At 41.7% G+C, this 27,498-nt stretch overlaps 1 protein-coding gene across 2 annotated transcripts in view; it reads right to left on the reverse strand.

Annotated features, from left to right (window-relative positions):
* Positions 1 to 1,068: 1,068 nt before the first annotated feature.
* Positions 1,069 to 27,498, reverse strand: part of Raph1 (Ras association (RalGDS/AF-6) and pleckstrin homology domains 1) — a 69,107-nt gene continuing 42,677 nt past the window's right edge. The window contains exons 6-16 of one of the 2 annotated variants that reach the window (XM_051153918.1): positions 23,878 to 23,952; positions 16,802 to 16,879; positions 16,170 to 16,329; positions 15,043 to 15,164; positions 14,399 to 14,464; positions 13,222 to 13,365; positions 12,036 to 12,146; positions 10,059 to 10,157; positions 9,312 to 9,432; positions 7,248 to 7,390; positions 4,525 to 4,959 (exon numbers count right to left, since the gene is read on the reverse strand). In XM_051153918.1, the coding sequence (XP_051009875.1) occupies positions 4,885 to 4,959; positions 7,248 to 7,390; positions 9,312 to 9,432; positions 10,059 to 10,157; positions 12,036 to 12,146; positions 13,222 to 13,365; positions 14,399 to 14,464; positions 15,043 to 15,164; positions 16,170 to 16,329; positions 16,802 to 16,879; positions 23,878 to 23,952 (1,194 nt within the window). In that variant the 3' untranslated portion in view covers positions 4,525 to 4,884. Of the gene's footprint in view, positions 3,724 to 4,524; positions 4,960 to 7,247; positions 7,391 to 9,311; positions 9,433 to 10,058; positions 10,158 to 12,035; positions 12,147 to 13,221; positions 13,366 to 14,398; positions 14,465 to 15,042; positions 15,165 to 16,169; positions 16,330 to 16,801; positions 16,880 to 23,877; positions 23,953 to 27,498 lie in introns of those variants that run through there. The other variant, XM_051153917.1, reaches the window with a different exon arrangement.

The raw sequence follows: 27,498 nt of genomic DNA on the forward strand, positions 1-27,498 counted from the left end.
AAGCACAAACACTTGGTGAACAATTTGAAAGATTAAAGAAAATTCCTTAAGTTGGGTTTGTAAAAATTCACCCCACATGACGGCACTGAACAGTGGCTGCAGATGTGACGTGAGGTGCCACTTACACATCTTTCTGATGCAACTCCTCCTTGGAGAGAGTGCTCGCAAAACATGGCACACAGTGAGAAGACTATATTCTCCAACTGTTTACTGTCTTGACCTAGATTCATTGGAGTTACTTTCTCCTTGAGGAACAGGACCAAAAGATTTCTGCATTTGGCACTGGTTATCTTTAGAAGAGGCATAGACTCTCTTTACAAGATGTGTTCATTTGAAATCGGTGGGGTTGCCAGTTTTTATTCTCTTAAAAGTAGCTCTAAGATCGCATTTTACTTCCACCAACCTATCACTGTAAGTTGATAAGCACACACTTCTCATACACCAAGAAAACATAACAAAAGCACAAAGAACACTGTGGCACATAGTGTCACAAGAGCAGTGCTTCCAAGTTTTGCCCAACTGTCCATGCATATGCCAATGCCACTTACTGTAACTGGACCGTGACACTGCTCCATCAGAACACCTGGCCACCTGTAAAGTACTCAAGCTGTAGACAGCAACGATCTTAGCAGCTCCAGTAGCTACGGATGAAATTAGGAAAACTTGTTTTGTTCATGATAATCCCACCCCAAAGGGATTCTTTGCACTGCAACCTGAGGAATAACACCTCACAGGGCCAGTTCTGTTTTTAACTTTTCTCTCCTAGAGAACAGTCTGTGGAGACGGCAGTGCAGAAGGCGACTTTGTGTTTATAATGACGTACCACGTCGGGCACAAGGTGTAGGTTTCATATTCAGACTATTCGTGGATTCAGATGTCTATACTACTGCACACACTAATCGAAGGTAACTGGTAGTACATTACAGTGTGTACTATAGTGAGCAAGAATCATGAAGCCAAGTTGATGAAGCTTCGCAAGGTAGTCCTTAAAGTAGCCAAGATCACAGCATTCAATATTCCTTGTGTTAGAGCTTACCTGTGAAGTGGCCTCCCATGTGGCTGGGGTCAGGACTACTGGCAGCTAGAACAGCCACTATTTTAGTATGTACAGCACAGTGTCTTGAGGAGTTCCCTTTCCTGTACTGTTTATGTTCTGTATAATGAAGGTTTTCCTGATTTAAAGGGCCCCTTTAAATGTAGTATTTAAGTGTCAGTCAAGCAGTTCTAAATTCAGCCAACTGGGAAAAATAAAAAGGCCTACAGACAGGTATACCAGACATTCTGATGATATTCTCTGAGAAACTGCCCATCTGTCTCTTTTATTACACATGCACAAATAGGTGGCACATGGACAGTCATGAAACACCTTCTAGTTTTTGGTCCAATCCATACGATAGACAAATTGTAAGTGACAACATATCCCCTCCTGTCTCCTTCCTGTCAAAATATACAGAACCTCATACTCTGATTCGGAGGCAAAAGGAATAAATAGAATCCGTTCTCTCTGTATATACACATTCACAGATGTTTACATATGTATATACACACAATCTGTATAGCTGTGTGTAAATGCATGTACACACACGCGGCACATATACACACAAACCATACACACACACATACACACACAGCTGGACACTACCTGAATAACACATCAGGAGGCGCTGAACACCTGGATTCACAGATGATCAGATGGACTGATTGTAGAACTGACTATAGACAGCATGAAAATAAGTCTTGTAGCTACCAGTCCCTTGAAAGCTTAGTGTTCTGGTCTCTCTTAGGGGGAGCAGGCGGGGGTCCTCTTCGCAGTGTTGCATAGCCTGAAATATGACTACCTCCAAAGCCAGTCTTTTGCTGGTCAGACAGCAGTTCTGGTGGTGGTGGGGGTAGTGCCATGTCGTCCATGGTGGCTGTAGGTTCTGCTCTGGACATGCGTGAGGAAGAGAGGGAGCCATGCCGTGTGATAGACTTGCGCTGCAGTGTCCTGTTGAGATCAGCTAGGAATCCGGGCTGCACGCTAAGGCTGGATTTGGGGGAGGTGGGCACTTGTGGCACAACTGTGCTCATTGTTGGCTGCTCAGGGATGTCGGCTTGAGTGAGGCGGGTGCTGTCATTGCGTTTGGGCCGGGTGGGTGGAGGGGCCTTCTTTACTGATGCTTTAGACCATAGCTGTGGCTGCGGATTAACAACTGCCACTTTGGGGGAGGTGTTCCCCGAGAATACGGCTGGAATCTCGATGGGGGGCGGAGGAAGCTCTATTTCAGGTGGAGGGGGCGGAAAGTCAGAATCTGACGGAGGAGATGGGAATTCCACTATGGAGTCCTTTCCACGCCCACTCAGAGCAGCGGGTTTTGTTGACACACTCCCTTGCTGGTGGATTCCTGGAAGGTTGACTCCAGAAAGGTGTAGCTTCCCAGGCTTGGGGGGTGCTGCAGGAGGTGGGGTCTCCTTGCCGGGAGACCCTGATTCCGCTGGTGGTGCAAACTTGCTCACTAGACTGTCTACCGAAGGTCGCTTGGGCTCAGGGTGCTCTGCACAACTGCTGGACTTTATGCTGGAGTTGCGCTGCGGGGTTGGGGGTGGCTTCTTCCCTCCGGGGCTGGACATCTTACTTGGCTTTTTGCCTGGAGATCCACCTTTGTCAGGGACAGGTGAAGCCACGGGTGGCGCTGGGGGTGGGGTTGGGGGAGGTGGCGGAGGAAATGCCAGGCTGCTTTCAGGTGGGGGAGGAGGGAAATCTGGAGAAGGGACAGGAATTGAGCTGGGCTGCCATTTGGGTTTTGCTTTTACTGCGGGAGGGGATTGTGGGGTGACACTTGCTGAGAGGGGCTTTAGGGGCTGAGAGTCCATAGGAGGAGGAGTGGGAGGGGGTGGAAATTGACTGGCTATCTGCTTCACAACTGAGGGCAGAGGGGACAGCGGAGAGGGAGGTGGCTTCACCCCAAAGCTCTGCTGCTTGGGTAGTGTCGGTGGGGGACATGGGGCAAGCTGGACAGGTGGAGAGGGTGGAATGTGAGAACCTGGGAAAGCTGGCTGTTTCTTTGTGGGGGGCACTGGAGGTGCAGGGGTAGGTGGTACAGTTTGTGCTACTATAGGTGGCACAGTCTTGGTGCTGGCTGAAGGAGGAATGGTACCCAGAGGTTTAGGGGGTGCTTGAGGAGGGACAGCTGCAGGGATAGGAGGAGCTGGAGGGGGTGTGGGAGGGGCTGCCTGAGGAACACGCTGAACCTGATGGATCTTCAGGGGAGGAGGTTGGGGGCTAAACTGTGGTAGCGATGGGGCACATGGCACTGGCTTTAACTGGGCCATGGCAGAACCAGGGGTTGGGGGTGGTGGAGGAGGAGGGGGTGGAGGAATAACTCCATTGGGGGGCACCACAATTGGAGCCTTGAGGGACTGTGAAGCCGAAGGCAGAGGCTGTGTCACTGGTGGTGGTGGAGACTTAAACAGGGGCCCTGAATGCTGGGCTGCGTTCTGCAGCCTGGTGATTGTGCTGTACTTGACAAACATAGTGGCTGCTGAGCCTGCAGAAGGTGCAGACTGGCTGGGGAGAGGAGGAGGGGGTGGGGGAGGGGGAGGCGGGGGAGGTGGGGGGGGGGGTGGAGGAGGAGGCAAAGGGGGCGAGGGTTGTGAGGCAGTATAGGGGGCGACGATCTTAGTTTGAGGGGACAGAGAGGGCATAAGTGAAGTGTAGGACCGATTCATAGATTCCATTCTGGCCTAAAAGGAGTATAAAAAGGGAAGGGGAGGGAGAGAAAACACAACAAAGCAGTTACAAAGGTAAGTTTTGACTCCATCAAACTAAAGAGCAAGGGATTTAGGACATGCGTGAAGAGGATGCAGCAGTTGGTAAAAGCAGTTGATAAAGACGGACATTGTCAGGAAGGTTAGAATCTGATTTCCTGGGTGAGAAGGACACAGAACACTTGTTCACCCTTTTATCAATGATCTTTTAACAGCTACACTGCCTAACAGTCTAAGAATGAGTTCCTGCTGCAAAGCCATTTGGGTGGTGACAGGGTGTGCGATTTCTGACCTTAGACATGACTTTTACAAACTCTGCTCTAGGCTCTCCTGGGCCCAAGAGTTCACCTTCAGCCCACGAGCACATCCATACGGAGCAGATGCCACCTTAGCGTCAGGATGCTGGTAGAGGAAGGACGGCTTTTTTATTTTAGTAAGCTGACAGTGAGAGTATGCGAATGCTCAGCAGGCATGCACAGTCACATAGGAATGAATGAGCTCAGCACACACATTCGTGTCTGTGTGAAACCCTTGCATCCGGCATGCACAGAAGTCCAGCAGTGCAGGTAAGGGGAACATTCTTTACATTTGCTTTACTGGAAAATACATGAGGAAATGGTTTGCAGATATTACAGCAAAAGATAAAACATCACATAGGAAAAGCGAGAAGAAAGTAAGAGGCGACTCTGTAGGGCTGAAGGAGACCTATCTATCAGGAAGCAGGAGCCGCGGGTCGGCTGGGAAGCTGGGCTCCGCTGAGTGGTGCTTTGGCACTGCTGCAGTGACTAACCTAGTCGCTCGCTGCCTGAACCAGCCATGCATATATTTGTGGTTCAAGGGCTTCTGAGATAAGGAAAGAAAGGACTTTTGATTTAATAACTTTGGCAATACCTCTTAGGCTCTTCGACCAACTGAAGAAATGAGGTAACCCATTGGATTTTCAGTTACAAATGATACCAAGTTGGCATTGAGGATACTTGTGTTAGTGAACCAGAGTGTTTATTCATAGAGCTGAATTCTAACACCTACAGGATGTTCACGTTTCTAAAAATTATGTTAAAATAAAAGCATTAGTTTGTAAGGTTTGGTTATAGGAATCACCCAGGTTAATGTGTTTTCAGAGAACAGCCCCTGACCTTAACTTGACCCTGTCCTGGCTGCTTCAGGGATGCAGACCTTAGCTGTGCGGCCCTTCTCATGTGGCACCTGAGACTGAGGTAACAGAAGAAACACAGAACGATCATGACTCAAACAAACTGGCATTATTGCATGGTAGGGTTAATTCTTTTTCTGAAACTACAACGGCAGACTTTGCTTCTTAATCACAGAACATTTGGGTCTTTGTTTTCCTTGAATTTACATGTGGCAAACAGGTAGATTTATAATTTAAAATGCACATTAATAATCTATAAGGTAAAGGTTTGTTTTTTTGGGGTTTTTTTTTGGGAGGGGACAGTGGTGGGAAATCTAAGGTGGGGTCTCGTGTGTGCCAGACAAGTGCTCTGCCACTAGGCTGTATCCTCAGCCAAGGCAGAGGTTTTTCCTCAGTCACTTAAAATTACAGAAAATTGCTACTAGTATAATGCTTATTAGTTTATCTAAAGTGGTTCACAAGGAACTGGGATTGGTGACATGGACCTACTTAGGAGGCTGAGACAAGAGAATCACACATTGAGGAAAACTAAGTGTGATGGACCATCTCAAAACAGCAAAGACTGGGATGTAGGTCTCTGGCCGATTGTTCACCAGGCATGCCAAGGTCCTAGGTTCAGTCCCCGGTACTGTGGGGAGGCGAGGGTAGATTCTAGAGTGGAAGAGAGAATTACCCAAAGTTTCTGATAAGGGAGTTTAACTGCACTTAAGGAATTTAGTTCACTAAGCCCAATTATTTTTGTTTGTTTTTTGAGACAGGACTTCTCTGTGTAGCCCTGGCTGTCCTGGAACTCACTCTGTAGACCAGGCTGAGCCTGAACTCACAGAGACCCGCCTGCCCCTGCCTCCAGAGTGCTGGGATTGCAGGCGTGTGCCACCACGCCCGGCTTAGAACCAACTATTGATTACTCATTTCCGTACCTCCTACCCTCATTCCAGTTAATCAGCCACATATAGAAATTATGTAATATTTGTTTTAAGGACAAAGTTAAATGTTCCTTTTTATTCTCATTTGTGAATGTGCTTGTATTTGTGACTCAGAACAAAAGGACAAAAATAAAAAATAAAAAAATAAAAAGAAATCAAAACTATGACTGTGTAAAAGGCAAAATAGTCTATCCAAGGGCACCACTGGTTTCTCAATGATGAAACATAGCTCTTTTCACTTTAGTGGGGACTACAGCCAGGATACACACTTTCCTACAGGAATTCTGAGGGTATTTGGTGAAGGACTACCATGTCTTTCAACTGAACTAAAACAAAACAAAACAACAACAACAACAACAACAACAACAAAAACTTCTAGAGTAGCTAGCTTGCCTGTCCTTGCAGCAAAGTTTCTTTGTGCAGTAGATAATGGTTAATGCAGAAACTCACAACAGGCCAAGTATAGAGAACAAGTGACTGTGGAGTGCTCAGCTACAAATGGGACGTCTATACATCATATCTCCTCTCCTCAAGGATTATTGTGCAAGAGGGAGAAGAAACGCTTTAAGTTGGAGAGGACCCAAGTGCATGATGGAGCTGTCGATTAGTGAACTCAACTGTGGTTGCCTGGCACAAAAGCAAGCAAGTCAGCATGTGAAGTGGGGAGGGGTTCACGAACCCCCGGCCCCAGCTGGGTAGCAGTTGACAGCTGATAGGTTCGGGAAGATGGAGAGTCAGTTGCCTTTAATGGTGTGGCTCCTGACTATGTTCCAGTGGCTAGTCACTTCTGTGTGTATCAGCACCAAAGTGGACTCTGTGGACTATTTAAATTAAAAAAAAAAAAAAAAAAAAAAAAAAGGACATGAAATTGAGAGATGAGATGGATCTGGGAAGAGTGAGGGGGTATGTGATCAAAATATAGTATATTTGACTGAAATTCTCATATATATAAAAGGAAAAAAGCTTGTTAACATTATAGTCTGTAATAATGAAACTCTCTCTTGAGTTTAGTGAATATTACGCAAGATTCCAGAATCCAAAATTTTAAGGAAGTTTAAGAAAATTTACCGATGCTTAGACTCATGCCTCAAAAGACCGAAAACAAGGGATGGCTCTGAGCGACAGAAAAGGAAGCCATGTAAACTCCGTCTCCAGAACCCAAGTGCATTGGCACTACATGGTGCTGTTGCAGCCAACTGGTTACAGTTGAAAGAAGGGAGGAGGGATTATAAGTAACTGCCACTGAAAACTGAAATCTTAGGTCACGGGTCACTACAGACAACTCTGAAATAGCTTCCCCATTATAACTAAGAAGACTGAGGAGCTAAGAAGGCAGGCTGACCAGGCTGAGCGACGCCAGAGGAGACGTGAACAATGGAACTGAAGCAGAAGCTAAGCCAGTGGGCGGCCCAGTGTGTTACCTTGCTGGACTCTTCCAGCTGAGTGCCGCGCCTCCAGGCTTCAGAGAAGATGGAGCTCACTGTGCTTTGGGAGCGCAGGTGTCCTGTAGGCAGGGTGTCGGAAACCCCACTGTCAGACTGGTTAGAGTGATTGGACTGAGACTCTGTTTAAAGTAGTAAAACATTCATCAATTATTTTGATTATATGGACATGCACATTTTAAATGTGAAGGTTAAATACTATGTAGAAAAGCAAATCATATTTATTCATCTCACTCTAAACTCACTGAGCATATTCAAGTAGGAAAAACCTAGTATTTTAGGGTTTGTTAGAAATTGACTCTTGAATTTTTTTAATAGTTCACCATGAGAGACTGACACAAGCCATTAGATCCTGTCTTGGATAAAAATCTACTCTGAACAAGTTGAAAACAACAAAAAGAACTACTGGTCAAGTCTCATCCCACTGTTTCAGTGTGACTCACTGCTCTCGATGTTGACTGCTTGGCTAACGGCTGTTCAGCTAACAGTTTTTCCACTGTGAAGTTACTGCTTTCTCAGCCCCAGTCCTTCCTAAAGTCACTCACTATGTGTAGCCCTTCACAAAGGGCAGTATACAGAAATCCTTTAGAAATATTCTGTGAGGCTAGAGAGATCTCTCAGTGTCGGCTAAGAGTGTGTACTGTCCTTGCAGAGAACTTGGATTCTGCCCCAGCATGCACAGTTGTGAGCTGCCTGATGCATGTGCAGGGTCCAATGCCCTCTTCTGGCCTCCATGGGTAGAATTCATGTAGACACACACACACACACACACACACACACATGCAATGATAACCCTTTTTTAGAGGCTATCAGTTTGAGAGTTGGGGGTGGCATGGAAGGAGTGGGGGAAGGGCAGAAGGTGACATCGTTATCTTAAGTAAAATGTATTTAAATCTTTTAAGAATATCTTGCAGGAAAGTGTTGTTTCTTCCTTGCTTACTTACTTGTTTATATTCGCATGGATTCATAGTGATGTGTCTTATAATTTGGTTATAGTTTTATACTACACAATATATATGTTTTCTTGTTTTTCTTTTTTTGAGGGGTGTGCATTTTGGTTGGTGGTTTTTGTGTATGTCATTTTTGAAACAGTTTCTTTGTGTAGCCCTCGCTGTCCTGGAACTCACAATATAGCCTAGGCTGGCCTCAAGCCTGGAGATGCATCTGCCTCTGCCTCCTGAGAGCTGGGATTAAAGGCGTGGACCACACTGCCTCATATAATTCTTTTTGTTCAACATTATTCCAGCTTTGGGCACTGATGCTCTTTCAAGCCGCATCTGTGTTCCTCTAATAAACCCTTATCCTATTTTTGAGTATTTCTGCCTAAGACTCATCTTGTGTATTCTCTGCCACAGCCTTAGTCATCCATCTGTCCAAGATCTTTGCTTCCTTCTTTTGGTGACTGGGCTGTGGGTAGTCTCATTATTATTAGAGCATCATTTCAGAACCATGAAGTATGTGTTTGCATGGGGTACACACATTACATTCACACAGCTTAATTTATATATATCACAATTCCAAATTATTATTATTATTATTTAGAGAATGTCAAATCATACAGTTTTTGAGTTGTTAAACAATGACATGGATTATCATTCAGGGAAGAGTTTGAAAGAAGCACTTGAGTAAAGGTATGAATACAGCATACTTATTACAAGATGAGGAAATCTGGAAGGCCCTTTGAGGATCATCAACATCTTGTGAATACTATAAAGTATTACAGCTTAATTAAATGGTATCTTTACTGTAATTCTGAACTAGCTGGAAGTGTTTCCACTGCACTCAAGTGTTGAGAAAGCTATCCAGGAGTGCAGGGTCCTGACAGATTGTGAGCACATCTCCAAGCAGATTTTATATCATAGCTTAACAGTATGTATTTTAAATTAAACTTCATAAGTATAAAATATAACACTCCATTAGAAGTGTGTTTCAAGTATTTCATTAGTCCATAATATGGCACTTGAGAAAAAAAGTACCCCTGACTATACCTTGGAAATTAAGTGTGGTTTCGGGATGGTGTTGCTGTGTAGTATGCTGGCCTACCTGGGATGCTGGAAGAACTGGATCCAGATTTAATGCTGGAGCTGGATAAAGAGGTCCAGTCATAAGCTGACTCTGTCCTCTTCAAGGCTTCTTGGTAATTTGTGTAGAGCTGCTTCCCATACTAAGCAAAAGGGAACAAAGGTGACATCCCCACTCTGAGCTGGCATGTGGTGGGAAGGGAGGGAAACACTCCTGTGTACTAGTTTAGTTTTTATGAGTACCTGCGGCGCTCTAAATAGAACGGTGTGGTCATACTCATTTTCCTCAGCTGTAAATCAGCAGGAAGTTAACCACCAATTTTAATGATTTCTTATAATAGAAATAAAAGCATTATTCCAAATTCAAGAGATCTAGGGCTAGAATCTTAGCACTATTTAGGGACACTGTTCCAAACATACTTGAACTGTAAATTAATTTGAAATTTTTATTTGGGGGTTGGAGAGATCTGCAGACAACAACAGAAAACTTTGCTTAGGCTACACTTGGTTACCTAAGAATCATATAATGCACTATCCAAAGTAGAAATAAACCACTTTGATGCTACACAAGCAATTACCAGCAGTATCATTCCACAGACATTAACAACTAACACGGTCCCCAGCCACCAAGGGAAAAAGACACTATTAGCATGTAAACCAGACACCTGCAGGAGGATGAGCACGGAGCAGCCAGCCCACCAGTGAGCGCTCACAGCATCTTATTAACCGCACGCATCACTATTCCAGCATCAAACGAAAAGGCGTGTACCTTCGCAATTCGGATTCCGTTGACCCACTGATGCAGTGTCCTCACGTCATCACAGCAAAGATACTTGATATACTGAGACTTCTTCTGGATCTGCGGGTGCTACAGAATTAAAGGCAGAGTCCAACTAAGTCTCCTAGAGAACGGACACTTTAGCATACCCTGGTGAGTGACAGTCTTAAGAGAAATGGCAGGACAGCAGATACTTAATTTCTTCTTAACGAATTACACGTCATGTTAAGTTTTAGGTCAAGATGTCCATGTAAACCTTCATACCTGGAAGTTCTCAAATATTCCCTTTACACATCAAAGAAACCCTCTATCAAGATTAAGTCAGTAGAGTCCTCAGCCTGTAAGACTGGAAAATGGAAAAAGAATGTCTACACCAGAAATCATGGTGTAGAAGCTCCAGGAAGGAGGCTCTTCTTGTGGGTAAACAACTTCACCAGGTGTGTGTGGAATATACACAGCACAGCGCCCAGGACAGAAGTCCATGGCCACACCTGACTGGTGGAAAACTGCTCGGTAGGCTTCTCTCTCCACCCAAACTGCAGGACTTATTTTTTGGTGGTGGGATAAGAGGACAGTGTTGAAGTTTGTTCTGTCCCTGCAATATTTACTTTATTAGAAATTAAAATGAGAGGAAAAAACTAAGACGAATACAACTCTTCCCAAATCCCTCTCAACAGCCAAGAGAACAAAAATACCACTATGGAGCTTGTGAGAAAACCCCACTCCACTATACCATTCTCTCTATGAGAATGTAGAAGGCAGTGGTATCTCAGTATTATAAACCTAACGTTGAGATCATGATAATTGTGTTTTCCAAGGGACCTTGGACTTTATTTTGCAAACCACTGGCTGAAGTGACCTCATATTCACTTCTTAAGAATTACTGGCTATTAGCCGGGCACTGTGGCACACACCTGTAATCCCAGCACTTGAGGAGGCAGAAGTAGGTGGATCACTGTGAGTTCGAGGCCAGCCTGGTCTACAAAGCAAGTCCAGGACAGCCAGGGCTACACATAGAAACCCTGTCTCAAAAAGCAAGCAAGCAAACAAACAAATAAAAAACCTAAACCAAAAACCAAAGCAAAGGAATTACTGGCTACTGTAGGACATGGTGACACACACCTGTAATCCCAGTAGTCTGAAGGCAGAGGCAGAAGGAGCCTACGTTTGAAGCCAGCTTGTGTTGCACAGAAAGTCTGTCTCAAAAAAAAAAAAACCAAGAAAAAAAAAATCTAACCTACATTTAAAAACCAAACCAAAGTGCATTGGTGTTGGCCAAGAAAGTCTACTGAGTAAAGGACAGCCATCTTATGGAAGAAATCAAAACCCCACCCCAAATCCTAAACAAATGATATTCCCTAAACCTAGCTGGCAATTCTCACAGAAAAAATATGATATACACATGCAGACCTCAGTAGTGCGAAGGATCGTTAAGATGGACCCAAAAAGTGTAATGATCCTCTCAGCAGGTCTTCCTGAATCTTTGTAGGCTGTCTTTACAAACGTTAATTTAGATCACTAAAAGTGCCTGCTCTTCTCTATCACATGGCCACAGTTAGTGTGAGAAACTTAAACCTGACTGAGAAAGAAATGTCCCTAACAACAGCATAGATAACAGACTATTGTGGCTATAATTTGGGGGTAGGGTAGGAACAACTTAATTCTGGACGAAAGCAGGTAAATTTTGAACTGGGAATGGTGCCCTCTGACGGGTCTACTAATAAAGTTCAGGAAAGCAACAAAAATATGTGTCTCACGGTAAACATTTTTTTTCAAGACAGGGTCTGGCTTCAAACTCTGCAGCCTGTCTCTTCTTCCTGAGCTGCCAGGCCAAACTTTACCCTTTACCCTGTTCTCCCTGGAGCTAAGGATGGAGCTAAAATGCTAACTGCTGAGCTACCCGCAAAGACATAGATATACTTGGTGGAGATGCAGATGTCATCATTCCAATGCCCAGAGCTGTGTTACCTTCAACGCCAGGCAGCAGTCTGTGGGTGCTTTGTATTTGTTCCGGTAGTCCTGCCCATAGTACACATTTACATGATCCAGCTGGAGAAAGCACACTAGATCCCGAGACGCCTATGGAGAAAGGCCTCAGAGGTTAACATAATGCTGCAAACAGGCAAGTTTCATACCAGGGAAGGGTTTTAGTTGACAGTCAAAGCTTGATTAGGTAGCAAGGAAGATTAGAAGACTTTTCTTCAGTCTACATACAATGTAACCAAAAAGGCAATCCGTTCTTTGTCATCCTACCATTCCTAATGAATACTGATTTGTTTTAAATCTTGGTAACAAAAATCTACCAGGTAGCTGAAACTCTGTAATATAAGCCTCAGATACAACAATTCTCAAGTGGGGGTCACCTCAGCAGTTAGAGGCAACAATTTAACACTCTCGGTTTATAGGACTGTGAATGCTTAGAATAGCTCTGAACTCAAAAGAAGCACAAACCACAGCTTATACCTCATTATACAAGACTGAAGTCATAATCCCAGAAAGCCATTCTTCCAAAATGAACTACACATGACTCTGGCAAGACCTCTCCCCACCCCAAATATCAAGACTATGTTTTGCTGGGTGTGGTGATGCACACCTGCAACTCCAGCACTCGGGAAGTGGAAGAGGGGGAGTCAAGAGGATCAAGGGTTTAAAGGTCATTCTATGCTACATGGTGAGGCCAGCCTGAACTACATGAGTAAGATCCCATCTTAAGCCGGGCGTGGTGGCGCATGTCTTTAATCCCAGGGCTCGGGACGCAGAGGCAGGTGGATTACTGTGAGTTCAAGGCCAGGCTGGTCTACAAAGAGAGTCCAGGACAGCCAAGGCTACACAGAGAAACCCTATCTCAAAAAAACCAACCAACCAAAAACAAAAAATAAACAAACAAAAAAACCCGTCTTAACAATGGCAAATCTAAACAGGGAAAAAAAAAAAAAAAAAAAAAAAAAAAAAAAAGAAAAAAGAAAAAAGGCAGATAATTGAGATGAACCCAACTAATGGTCAGAGAAGTCAACAGTTTTTAGCTTCCTCTCTTTACAAGAGGTTAATGAATGAAATCATCTTCTGTGTGTCTTTCACAGGTAAAATAGCATTTTTACTACAGAGTAAAGGCAGCTAGTATAACATGGGGAGTGCAGTAAAGGAAGGGACACACCTTTGCTTTTCCTTTCGGGACATAGTAGATGCCGGATGCTCGCAATAGAAAATAACGCTTTTTCCAGGACTTCTTGCCATCATCTTTCAACCAAAGGACTCCTTCAATTTCTGGGACAGTTACAGAACTTCCACAGAAACACTCCTTAAAAATAATCATTTATATTTTCAGAAAATCAATTATCTACTTCTGTGAAATGCATAACAGTAAGCAAAGCAAAAGGGTTTTATATTAAAAGCATACCAGCTTTCTGGAAGAACTTTCTATTCCTAAATAGAGTATGTGTTTACTTTAGAAGTACTGTGGCAATCCTGCAGTATTTAGTAATAAAGCGAGAGTCTTGGGGCTGGGGAACCCGCTTAGTGGGTAGGAGTGCCTGCTGTGCAGTCATGAGGACCTCAGACTTTAACCCCTGCAACTACATAAAGGCTGGGTATAGCTGCATGTGCCTGCTGGGTAGCCAGCCTAGCTGAAAAGGCCAGCCTGCAGGTAGTGTGAGAAGACACCTGACACTCCCCTCTAGCCCCGTGTCTGCAGATACGGATGTATAATCTTGCATGCTCATGTGCAAACACAACACACACCCACAGCACACAAAATGTCTGTCATGACTATAATAAAGAATATTTCCCTATGAACTCACCTGAGTTGCACGTTAACACTACTAAATCACGTTTCTTTTTTCCTCTGCGTGTTTGTGGTGTGTGGTAATGTGCACATATGTGGAGGCTAAGGCTGATGTCAGGTGTCTTCCTCAGCTGCCTTCCACCTTATTTTTTGAACCGTAGTCTCTCACTGGACCTAGAGCTCAGTGGCTAGGTAGGCTGGTTAGTGCACTCCAGGGATCTGCTGGGACTGCAAATGCGTACTCCCTGCTTGGCTTTCATGTAGGTGGCTGGGGCTATGAACTCAGGTCCTCAAGTTTGCTCAGCAAGCACTACTGACAGGGCCATTTCCTGTCCCTCTGGAAATGTTGATATGACCCGCACAGTCATGTTTTTCTTCATCTTATCTGACAACCTCTGAAGGCTATTAGTGCTTTTAATGCACTAGACTATTGCTTGGCAGAAAGAGTAGTTGGTAAGGCTTGTTAGAGGCTCAAGAAGTACACAGAAAGCAGACTTGAAAACATGCTTAACGTTTCAATTTTAAAATGTGCAGGAAGGGAGACATATACCTCTAGCAGTACTTCTTTGTTTCTGTCTGCCATCTCAGCTGTTTCCTTTTTCCCTAGAAGATAATTCTAAGGAAAAGAAAACATGAAATGAAAATTAAAGGACAAACTCATTCTGCTGTTCCCTTGGAGTACAGTCTTCAGTTAACAACCATAATCACGTGTGAAGGATGAAGACTGACTGTCTAACACTATGCATTTCTCTCATCACTGTTTTTTATCTCAGAGCTCCTGCTTTTCCTGACCTACTAGGGAATAAGCAGACAAACAGGAGAGGGACAGGGGAGGGGGGCAGGAGAGAGGGGCAGGTGGAGAAGAAGGACAAGAAGGCACAGGCGTTGGGATGTGCTAACCCAGGCAGACACTAAAATAAGAATCAGCCATGTAGAATTCCCTGGCCTGCTTGGTGGGATGAGAACTTCAATGTTAATGAACTGCTGGGCTCAACAACCCCCTGTGTTTACGGAGAAGAAACCTAGTAACTGCCTGGAACTATTTATATTTCTATCAAAGTTCACCCCTGTGTGGGACTGGGTACCTTTCTGAGGCCTAACCCCTGGCGCCCCAGTTACTTTCCACCCCAGCAGCTACAGAGGGGTTTGCAGCTACAATGGCCAATCACATGGCTGCCAGAAAGTCAGTCTTACCTGGGGGTTTTTAAAAAGTGCATATTTTTCTATACGCTCCATAAATATAAGCTTGTTCTGGCTGTCTCTTGTCCAATTAAGAAGATTTTCAACCAAGTTTTCATGGTCTTCAAAGATTCTCTCTGTCCCAAAACCAAATCCCAGCTTTTTGTTAGTATTCGTCAGAATTGCATGAAAGGTAAGAGTTATCACATTAGAATTACAGTCTTTGTGTGTGCAGAGCCCGGAGGTTGATGGCACTGTCCTCAGTCGCTCTCCAGCTTACGTCAGCTACACTGACTGGCTAGCAGGCCCGCCGAGCCCGTTCTCTATTTCCCCAAGGCTGGGATGACAGGTGCATGCTTCTGCAACTGCATTTTTTTTCCCTTAAACATAGGTTTGGGGTGGAGGTGGTGTATGTCAAACTAAAATATTTTCAAATCTGTTGATGTGCTTTGTTTCCTTTATGACTTCTGTGCAAACACTGGTAAGCTAACAGCTCCAGCAATGCTTGCTGTTCTCAGAGTATCCAGGTTTAGTTCTCAGCACCAGCACCGAGCAGCTCACAACCACCTGTAACCGCAGTGCCAGAGGACTGACACCCTCCTCTGGCTTCTCCATGCACACAATGCATATGCATACACTCAGACACATAAACTAAATAAGTTAAAATGCAAAAAATCTTTTAATAATAGCTTTTGGTAAATGTATCTATGTAGCTCTTATTTAAAAGAAAAAGCATTTATTATCATTTTAAAAAATTGCTTTAGGCTGGGCTTGGGGGCACAAACCTTTAATCCCAGCACTTGGGAGGCAGAAGCAGGTGGATCTCTGTGAATTCAAGGCCAGCCTGGTCTATAAAGTGAGTCCAGGACAGCCAAGGCTACACAGAGAAACCTTGTCTCAAAAAACAAAAAAAATTTTGCTTTAATCATTTAAAAATATGAAGTGAACTAGAATTCATCTTTTGTTAAAGAACTCTCCAGATACGCTAGGAGAAACATAGCATGTCAAAAAACCAGATTTTAAAAAGATAAAGTGCCTGATAATTTTATAGAAAAAAAGCATAGGTATCTGAAAATGTTTCTATCACCATAAAGATTTAGGACCATATAGATGCTAACAAGCAATTAAAGCAGTGGCATTACCCATTTGTAGCTCGGAAATGGTCTCCACCAGCGACCAGTCTAAACTGTAGCCACAGTGAGACTTGTCCATCAGGCTGTCCAGCACTTGTCTCACTGTTTGTCTCTCATCCACCATCATTGTTTTAGAGCTGTCATCAGACATGTGGACCCTGATCACCAGCTGTACCAGGCAAATGCAGTTAAACAGTAACTTAGAAAAGAGTATTCTAGGAAAGCATTTTTCCAATATTAAATAACATTCTGATTCATGAGTTTAAATATAAATTAAGCCATATGTGATTACTATGACCTTATTATTACTAGAGGTCAAGTCTGAATATCCAGAAACCTACCTAAGTAAGTTTAAACCTTTTAAAATATGATTTTTGTGATAAGATGATTCTGTCTTGCTGATTTTTGTTTATTTTGAACGCAGCACAAAACTTTTATAATATCAGAGTGCTATCAGATAAGCCGCTCTAAGAGATAAAGGCACATCCCACCCACAAACCCACACGGGAAGACATTAGAACAATACATTTTCACCTGTCCATAAATTAGAGAAACATTATATATACACAAGAAAATTCTTCATAAAGCAAAACAGGACAAAACAGATAAATATTTCAAACCAGCCATGAGCCACACATCACCTTTTTCACTTGAGCCTCTTTAATTTTCTCCAGGGCGACTCTGATCTTCTCAGCTTTCAGCTTTGCTGCCTGTTCCTCCTGCAAACACAGAGCGTTTCAGATAAACTGCTGCTCAGAGGGTAAGGACACCCGAGAAGACTTCCTCCTCACCAGCTGGTTCTGAGTTTCATTAAGAACAATGTCACACACTTACATAAGGGATACTTAAAAATGGACCTGTTAACAAATGAAGTAGACATTTTTGTAGGTTTTGATACACTGTTTTATTTTGTTACATTGAAAATTTAAGATCATTCTAAAAAGATATACATCAAAACCAAGCTACTTGTTTGCAATAATATAAAACCCTTAAAAAAGTATAGGTACTAATATTAATTCTATTTAATATACTAATATAAACAGAGGCTGCCTTATATTTTAAGTTTTATTAATTTGGAAAATCATGCAACATAATAATGTCAATAACTTCAAATTTATTAATCCATCAGTAAGATTTTTTAAAATGCTAAATATAACTTTACAAACAACACAATTATAATTAATCCTACTTCAGAAAACCTGAGAGTATGTACCAATAAAAGTTATAAATTTTTCTAATAGCACACAGTATTACTCAACACTAGTCCTTACTGGTAAGCTCCAGCAACAGGCCATAATAAACACTGTAGCTGCAATTTCTATCTAAAAAAACTCATGTAAGTAAACTTCTGTTTATAAAGAATTATTTTCCATTTCTAAGTACAAAACATTAAAATATCTATATAATGCTATCTTCCACAATCCTTTAACACATCTTTCTTTTTTTTAAAAAAACACAAAAACAAAAGGAAAATCTAATTATATCAGCCCAATTTTATCCTCTCTGGGTTGTGTCTAAAATCCCACAATCCATGTGTTAGTGTTCATAAAAAGCTAACACTTACAGGGTAGAGGAAAAATGCTAAATTCGTTAACTTTTTTTTTTTTTCTATTTACCAACATTCTGATGGCCTTCTTCTCTTCCCATTCCCTACTAGGCTGTCTCTCTTTACAGGCTCAAGTTACTGTCCCATGGACTAGAGACAGGGTGGGGGTGGGGCCAGGGAAAGGCAGAGGCTTCTGTGACAGAAACTGGATCCCTTTCAATGAATGGAGCCACTGAATTAACAGAATGACCAAAGCCTGAAAATACTATCTGTAAACCCAACAGAGGATTAATACTTTGTTCTGGTACTATTATGGATATGTTCTTCTGACTAAAAGATTAAATAATCAGTCCTTTCCTTTATGCAAATAAATGGCATCATAAAATATGTAGATTACATTGTAATGTAAGATTTTTTTTCTTTTGAAAAATAGGTTATAAGAAACTTAATCTAGTGTTATTAAAACTATCTCTGGAATGGAGTCTTCTAGAACTGAGGAACAAAATCATTGTTAAGTGTATCACCAAACATGATTTTGGTGAGTATAGCAAGGCCCTATAAAGGAATTTGAAATACTTTAAACAATCAAGTAACTGAGTTCACAAAAGTCACTAGAAAGCATTCACCATTGCCTTGTCCTTTTACTGGAATGAAAGACTGCCGCAGAGAAAGAAAACTTACCAATCTACCCACTTACATGTTTACTTTATATCTCTGAAAAATTGAAGTCTATTGAGAGAAACTCAACTGGAATCGATGCTTTATATATTTGAAATACAAACATAAACTTCTAAAAAGCAAAATACTTAAAAATAAAACTGCCATTACTTTATTTTATGTGTACAGGTGTCTGGCCTGCATATATGTATGTGCACCACATGTATGTGACGGTTGCAGAGGTCAGAAGAGGACGCTGGATGCCCTGGAACTGGGGTTACAGATGACCACGAGCAACCATGTGGGCGCTGGGAATAAGACCTGCGTCCTCTGAAGAGCAGTAACTTTACCACTGAGCCACCTCTCCAGCAAATGCATATACAAGGAGATGGTCAGTGGTCTTCATCGTTTGGGAAGTGCAAGTTAAACCAATGAGATGCTATGCATTTACCACGCGCCAAGACACCAACAACAGATGCTGCTGAGCATGCAGTACAGTAAGAACTGTTGCTCGCTGCTAATGAGAATGCACAATGGTTCAGCCTCTTTGAAAGAGGATCTGGTTGATTCTCACTTGAGGTACTACTGCCACGTGACCCAATGGCCATGCTTCTAGACAGTCACTCGAGTCAGCTACAACTTGTCTAAAAAAACCTGTACACGAATATTTATAGATGCTTTATTCATAATTACTCAAAGTTGGAAGCAACAAAGATTTCCCCTAGTAAGATAAATTCAGGTGTATCCTAGCAATTAAATATTATTTAGCACTAAAGAGAAATGAGCTATCAAGTAACAAAAGGGCATAGAGGGATCGTAAACACACATTAATGAATAAAAGAATTTAATCTATAAAAGGTACATGCTATATAATTAGTTCTAACTATGCTATGCTCTGGGAAGGGCCATCAGGGGTTGAGGAGGCAGGACACTGTTAGGCAGACCCCAGAGGCTGCTTGTTATATTACAGTGGATGATACAGGCCAGCACGTCAGAACCCAAAACTGCTGTAAGAATATATATTAAAGAAAAACCAAACAATTAAATACTGATTAGTTACAAATACAATGATAGTGTTTTCATGCTGTCATTTTACAGTATACTACTGTTTGTCAAATTCCATGACAGGTTTAGCTTAATTAAGCTCATAGATCAGTTAGTTCCTGCTCTACACACTGGAAGCACTGAACAACAGGAGAACTGGGTAGCCAATTACTATACATTTAATCATCACACTTCTTACACATCAATAAGGAGTCATATTTTAAATCAAAACAGCTGGGTAAAGCCCTCCCAACAAATTCAAAGTCAAGTCTGGTTTTTGTGGTTGTTGTTGTTTTGTTTTGTTTTAAAATACACAGATTGATCAATAATTTCCTTTTTAAAATTGTTTTCAGGGCTTTGCATTGGGTTACATTTCTCGTCCTTATAAATTGGTCTATGAAAGATAATATCAAATTTAAGAGGTAGCTATTTAATTTCATAATAGGTAAATTTAGTTTATTTTTCTGCAGTTTATTACAAGGATAAGCCTTCTAGAAACTTTCTGAAGAGACAAAACTGGTTATCATGAGACCTGAATAGCATCACCGGAACAAAACTACAAATAATCAAATAGCGTGATCTACATCTCCTGTAGGTACCATGCTCTTCCTCAGTGAGTCCTACTTATTTTCTAGTTAAAGCTGACCTTACTTTTTAACTATAGCAATACTGGAAAGAAGGAAATGTTTGTTTGTTTGTTTCCCGAGACAGGGTTTCCCTGTGGAGCCCTTGCTGCCATGAACTCACTTTGTAGACCAGGCTAGCCTCAAAAGCATAGTGATCCACCTGCCTCTACCTCCCCCAGCGCCAACACTCCTGCAAGGAAACCTTCCTAAATCCTGTGTGTTGTGCGGAGGAGACAGATCACTAATCTGTGATGAAGTGTTGGATGATCTGTGGAAGACGTCCAGCAGTTGGTTTGTAAAGGTGGTGCTAACTTATGTTCACTACTGCAAAGGACAGAGCTGCCTTGAACGCCATTTTCTGCCTAGCCCCTCAGGTCTTCACTCTTCTGCCCATATAGTCTGACCAGCCCTTTCTTCATTTGTCTCACAACTACCCTAAACATAAGAAGAGATATGTCACTCATACAAAAACAACTTTCTCTCTTACTTCTCTTAAAAGAGCAGACAACCCATTTTCTACTGAAAAACTCCTGTGTGGCTATCAATAGCCATCAAATGCCAACCCTCCTCAAATTTGCATGAAGGACAAAAACTGGGTAAAGATCTTATGGTTAAATGAAAGCCAATGCTGGGTAACTATGTTCTCTGGGGTATAAACATCAGAACTTTGGTACTTGTTACAGTTGCTGGGAGAGGGATAGTGAGTGACTTCAACTGAGAAACTAAGACTGTAAGTTTAGAACAAACATAATGAAACTAAGGTACTAAATAGTGCTTTGCAATTTCTCTGAAATTGCAATTTATAGACTGCAAAAAAAAAAAAAAAGTAATAAACTCAAAGAGAGCTTGAAGTGATAATTTAATATTCATTGGATGCTTGACTGTATAATACAGCCCAGAATCACAGTAATTATAGTTGACTATTTCTCTGACAAAAAAAAAAAAAAAAAAAAATCACAAAATTATATTAAACTCTTATTATAAAACTACTTGGTGAAGTACACGTTATGTTGTATATGACATCTAATTTAAATTTCTACAAAAATACAAGGCTTGTATGATTAATATAGCCACTGTACCAACTAAGACTCAAAAGAATTACTGTCTTCCTAAAATCACACACATATTTAATAAGTGCTTAACTATGCATTTGTTATACCATAACCTCAGTTTCTATTGTCCTTAATCGCTTATAGCCTTAGCTCTTGAGGTACTAATAAATAAAACTGCTTGTTAAAGACATAATATGAAAGCATTTTAGCATCCTTTCTGAAGCAAAGAAAATGATGGTTACTACTAGTATGGTTCTTTAAAAAAAATTCTTATGTGCCTTGGTGTGTTACCTGCATGTATATCTGTGTGAGTTACAGATCTTGGGTGCTGTGGAATTGAACCCGGGTCCTCTGAAACAGCAGTCAGTGTGCTCTTAACCGCGGAGTTATCTCTCCAGCCCCCGAGCACAGTTCTTAAGCACGTGGAGAGTGGGAACTGGGATACTAGGCTTTATAGTAGAGAGCCAGACAGCACTACAGGTTGTTATGTCAGAGGTGCATATACTCAGGGCTAAAAGGTGCAGCTCAATGGCAGAGCACATGGTGGGTATAAGAGAGGTTCTGGGTGGGAACCCAGCACCAAAGAGGGGAGGGCACACAGTTCACAAGTGCCATGTGCTCTGATAGAGAGGGCACTGACAACATTAGGAGTTCATCTGAGAAGCTGTATGGTCTGGGTTGCTTAAGGAGAGCTGCTGCCTCTTTCAAGACTGCCATCCCATCTCTTCAGTATTCTCTACTCGCTCGTTTCCTTCACAGCACTTAACGAAATTAGATATTTTTTCATGTTTGTATATACAGATGCATATGTGTATGTATATATTATTTTATTTTGGTTTTTCAAGACAGGGTTTCTCGAAGTTGGGCGTATTAGGTACATGCCTTTAATCTCAGCACTCGGGAGGCAGAGGCAGACGGATCTCTGAGTTTGAGGCCAGCCTGGTCTACAAAGCAGGTCCAGGACAGCCAGAGCTGTTACACAGAGACATCCTGTCTTGAAAAATGGGGGGGGGGGAGGGGAGAGACAGGATTTCTCTGTGTAGCCTTGGCAGTCCTGGACTCACTGTGTAGACCAGGCTGGCCTCGAACTCACGCAGATCTGCCTGTCTCTGCCTCCCAAGTGCTGGGATTATAGGCGGTATATATTTTGAGGCTGGCCTCAGATTCATTGTATAGCTGGGGATAGCCCTGAACTCCTGATCCACTTGCCAATCTCCCAAGTGCTGGATTACAGCTGTGTACCACAATGCCTGAGTATTTTATCATCATAATAGCCTGTGAGCTCCCTAAGAGTATGGATATGTCCATTTTACAGTGTTGTATACTAAGAAGTACCCTTCACAGTGCAAGGGTCAATACAGATTAATAGACAAACAGGCAAGAGCAGTGGTAAAATGTTAAGCCCAATCTGGGAACAGTCTAAGAAACAGATGAGGGACAAAGTTAGAGACAACTCTAGTGTGGGGATAAGTGCTAAGATATTGTTCTTACGGTGGAGGCACTGAGAATGAACAGATGGGAAACTCAGAACAACCTGAGGACTGCAACAGGCTCACACAGATTTGAGACAGTAAGTGAGAAGTATACTGACAGGTGGGCACAGTGATCAGCCTGTGTCACTGGAGAATGGCAGTACCCCAAGCACTGTGGGGTCCCAGGGAGAAGACGGGTGAGGGATCCCTGCAGGACTGAAGTGTTAGTAAGATGCCGACAGTATTCAGAAAATCCTGGCAGCTATCAACTATCTAGAAATGCAGGGAGCAGAAGAGACAGAGGCAGAGCACATGGCAAGAGCTTGCACTTCCTTCTAGAATAATCCTAGTTAAGCAACGAGGGTGGTCTCTCAGGTTGGAAAGTATGTGGACAAAACCTGCTTAGATGTCTTTACGACCCTGACCTTCATGCTTCTGACTCTGGATTTGCTTCAGAAAGAAATCTGGGGAAAGAAACGGTCTCACTGCTCACTTTGTCAAGGAGACCTTTTCTTTGAGCTGCTTCTTAGAGAGATTTGGCTTTAGTCAGTTGCCTTCTTTCCTAAGTTTATGCTATAAATAAATGAAAGAAAAAGCCTCAGATAACACCATACATAGCTTCTAAACTGTTTATTTTTGAGGAACTATAAGAAAGGCTGGCATTCTTGAAGTTAACACTGTGTTGTTTAAATAAGGTAACAATTAAGACAATGTTTAGGAAAATACCCACTGAGCTCCTTGTTATTACCAAGTTAATAATGAGAATCAATAAGAGATTTTAAGTTATAAAAATACTATCCCAGTAAAATACAGCTGAGCTGAATCAAACTGAGGGTGAAAAACTGAGAAACTCAAAATGTGATCTTTTCTTCCAAGACTAAGTTAATAGAAATCAAAGTTCTGTCTATGTAAATAAATGTAATTAAATCAGAAGTGATAATGTGAGGAGGGACTGTAAAGCTTGCAAAGGAAACCCACAGCATAAAACCAGTAATAACAAAAGTTAAATTGAAGCAGTGATTTTCAACTTTGAAATACAATAGAAAATTAAACCAGAAAAAGTGCAACATACTTGGAAGAAATACTAGGCATCTGTAGAAGTTAAAAACAAGTGAAAATTACTGAACATGTTGTTGGCTCTGAATATTAACAGTCATTAGATTAAAAAGACAGTTACTTTCAGCAAGAGAAAAAGCACTCTATTAAAGACAATGGCGCTACAATAAGAAAGGGATACTGAGAATGCAATCACAAGCATAGATTATATTCTGTCTACAGGGTAGTAAATAGTTACATGCACATGGAAAACAGTGGCATCACCTTGGTCAGCAAATGAGAAGGTTTTCCTGCAATGTTTCTCAGAAGAAGGGAGGTTTCCCTGTCCAGATAGGAGTGCTTGTGCAGAAAAGAGAGAGAAAAAACAAAAAAGGCAATAAGAGAAATCAGTGGAGGCTTTATGTGTCTTAAAATAAAACAGACAGAGCAAGAATGACTCTATAATTAATTTCACACCTACTTTTGTAAACTGAGTGAATACGTTCATCAAGAAAAAATATTTTGAAAAACCAAACCACCACCAACAATCGACAAGGGGTGTGACCCAGACTTGCTGATCTCTGGCACTGAGTGAAACCTGAGAAGATCACAGGACCAGTCTGGCTTACAAGCCAGTCAAGAGTGCAGTGCACAAAGCATAGATAAGACCATGTCAAAGGCCAATGACTAAGCACAGTTCTTCCTTTAAAAATCCGTGAGATTTACAGAAGTTCAAGTGCACATTCTGTTTAGAACACAGGCATTTTAAAAACTGGCAACCATTTCTCATCGATTCAATGAAAACCACACCAAGAGGAAAAACACAATATGTATTTTGCCTGATATTTTGTTTCCAGTAAAATTTTATTAACTCATTCATTACAGGACAGTGTTATATAGTGAAGGACTTCCACAGAAAAATGAACACTGAATCTTTTCTCCTTGAAGTAATTTAAATTTACTCAATTAATATCTCTTTCTAGTAATGATGCATATAACATAGTCCCTAGCTACCATTTATATATTAGTAACTTAAAAAGAGTTCCATTTAATTTTAAATTAAGTGTTTGTGTGGGCCTGTGGATCTGGAGCTGCAGGCAGGGGTGGGTGCTAGGAAGCAAACTCAGGCTCTCTGGAGGAGCAGTATACTGTCTTAACAATGGATCTACCTCTCAAGCCCCTCTTGACAACTTAAATAACACGGTGTAGTGCAAACATAGGTAACTGTATATTATATTTATCCTTAGGCTGTAGCTATTTTGATATGTGTATCATTTGAACTTGCCTGTCCCTTAACAAATCTGAATTAGTATTTAAAATCATGTAATTATTTCACCACTGAAAGCAATGAATGCTGAATGGGAGGTACTGTACCAAAGAGTGTTCCATTATGTCAAAATTTTATAAATCTAACTATACCTAATTATTTTGACAAGTTCTTTGGAGATAAAGTCCAATGAATAGATACAGGACCTGTAGATACATTCAGTTAAGATTGGAAACACTGTTACAAAGACACTAACTTAAGCACAGATCTACACTGTGTTGAGTTTGTATTGCTAAAACTACTTTTAGTTCAAGATGAACTTATAACTGGCCCCTCCTCTCTATTCCCCCCCAAACAACAAAAATCTAATGGGGTGAGTTGAGGGGATTCCTCATGATCACCACTAAAAAGATCAGACATTAAGAACTGAAAAACTTATTCCTAGGCCCTCATTTATCTATATGCTATGGTCTTCCCAAAGATAAAGACTGGTTATCTCATCCATTAAACAGTAGCTTCTGAAAACTCAAAGTTACTTTAAGGTTACTGCTCATCCCAGACCAGAAAGAAAACAGAATAATAAAGACTAAAAAAGCAAAAATTGAAAATATCAGCTTTAACTTTAACTGTAGCCAGGTGTGGTGGTGTATGCCTGTAATCTCAGCACTAGGGGAGGCAGAGGCAGGTGGATTTCTGTGAGTTCGAGGCCAGGCTGGTCTACAAAACCAAGGCTACACAGAGAAACCCTTTCTTGGAAAAACCAAACCAAACCAACAAAACAGGCAGGCCATCATGGCCACTTGGGTTCTGGGGATCAAAACTCCAGTACTCACATCTACACAAGAAGTGGTGTTTTGTTTTTGTTTTTGTTTTTAAATCCCCTGAGCCATCTTTCCAGCCCAAGAAGACAATTTCTTGAAAACTTATCACAATTTATCTTACAAAGCTTACTTACTTTTCTAGAAAGAACTTCAAATAGAATATTAATATTCATGTAACCACATTTGAAGTGTAAATTATTTTTTACAATTTTATTTATTTTGTGTGCATGTATGTCCACCTATCTTGGTGCCTCTGTGGCATGTATGTGTTGATACACACACTCTGTAGTGTAGGAATCAGAAGATAGCTTACAAGAACCATTTCTCTTCTACCATGTGAGCCTTGGGGGCCACACCCACGTCATAGAGCTCGGTGACAGATGCCTTTAGCCACTGAGCCATTTTGCTATCCTTGCACTTCAAGTTTAAAAAAAAAAATGAAATTTGCACTGGGAAGTGGGGGCACATGCACATGCCTTTAATTCCAGCACTCATGAGGCAGAAGTAGACAGATCTCTGTGATGAGGCCAGCCTGGGCTATAGAGCGAGTTCCAGGACAGCCAGGACTACACACAGAAACCCTGTCTCGAAAAGCAAGATAGATAAATAAATAAATAAATAAATAAATAAATAAATAAATAAAAACTACAATCCACACCTTTAAAAAAAAAGCTTACAATATATACTTAACGTAGTATTTAGTTATAAACATTTTAGCACCTACTTTTAAGAAAATATTTTGGTTGGTGCTTAAGAAACAGATCCAGGAGACTAGATGGCTCAGCAGGTGAAAGTGCTTGCTGTAAACACACAACACTGAGTCCAATGCCTGAAACCCATACAAAAGGCTAGATGTGATGGTGCCCATTTGTAACCCCAAATCTCCTGTGGCAAGATTTTCATGGATAAGAGAATTGCCTAGAATACACAGTCAACATGTGGCAGAAACAATAAGAGAGACGACATCTTGGAAGAGGGAATCAATTCCTGAAAGTCGTTGGCCTTTGACCTCTTTACAGGTGTGGTAGCATTTTTTAAAGACACGGGGATTAGAGAAATGACTCAGTGGTTAAGAGCACTGGCTGCTCTTCCAGAGGACCCAGGTTTATTTCTAGGATCCATGTGGTGGCTCACACTGTATGTAACTCAAGTCCTAGGGAATTGATGCCTTTTTTCAGTCTCCACAGGCACCAGGCATGCATGTGGTACCTAGACATATTTGCAGACAAAAGACCAACAAACATTAAAAAAAAACAACAAAACAAACAAACAAACAAACAAACAACAACAACAACAACAACCCATAGTTTGGATCTCAGGGGCAAGAGGAACAGATCCAGAAATATGTTAAGTATCATAATGATTTTTATTTTTATTTTTTAAATTTAATTAATTTATTCAGATTATATCTCAGTTGTTTTCCCCTCATTTGTATCCACCCATTCCTCCCTCCCACTTTCACCCTATTCCCCTCCCCTAGGTCTATGACAGAGGGGGACCTCCTCCCCCACTATATGGCCATAGGCTATCAAGTCTCATCTTGGTAGCCTGCTTATCCTTCCTCTGAGTGCCACCAGGCCTCCCCACCAAGGGGAGGTGGTCAAATATGGGGCACCAGAGTTCATGTCAGAGTCAGTCCCCGCTCTCCACCTAACTGTGGAGAATGTCCTGCCCATTGGCTAGATCAGAGTAGGGGTTCGATGTTTACTGTGGAAGACTGACATGAAACTGATCCCCAGAACCCATGTAAAGGTGGAAGGAAGGAACCACGTTTCCAAACGTGTTCTCTGAACTCCATATGCCCATACAGACACACTA

Source organism: Acomys russatus, chromosome 12 (genome assembly GCF_903995435.1).
Source record: "Acomys russatus chromosome 12, mAcoRus1.1, whole genome shotgun sequence".
Taxonomy (NCBI): Eukaryota; Metazoa; Chordata; class Mammalia; order Rodentia; family Muridae; genus Acomys; species Acomys russatus.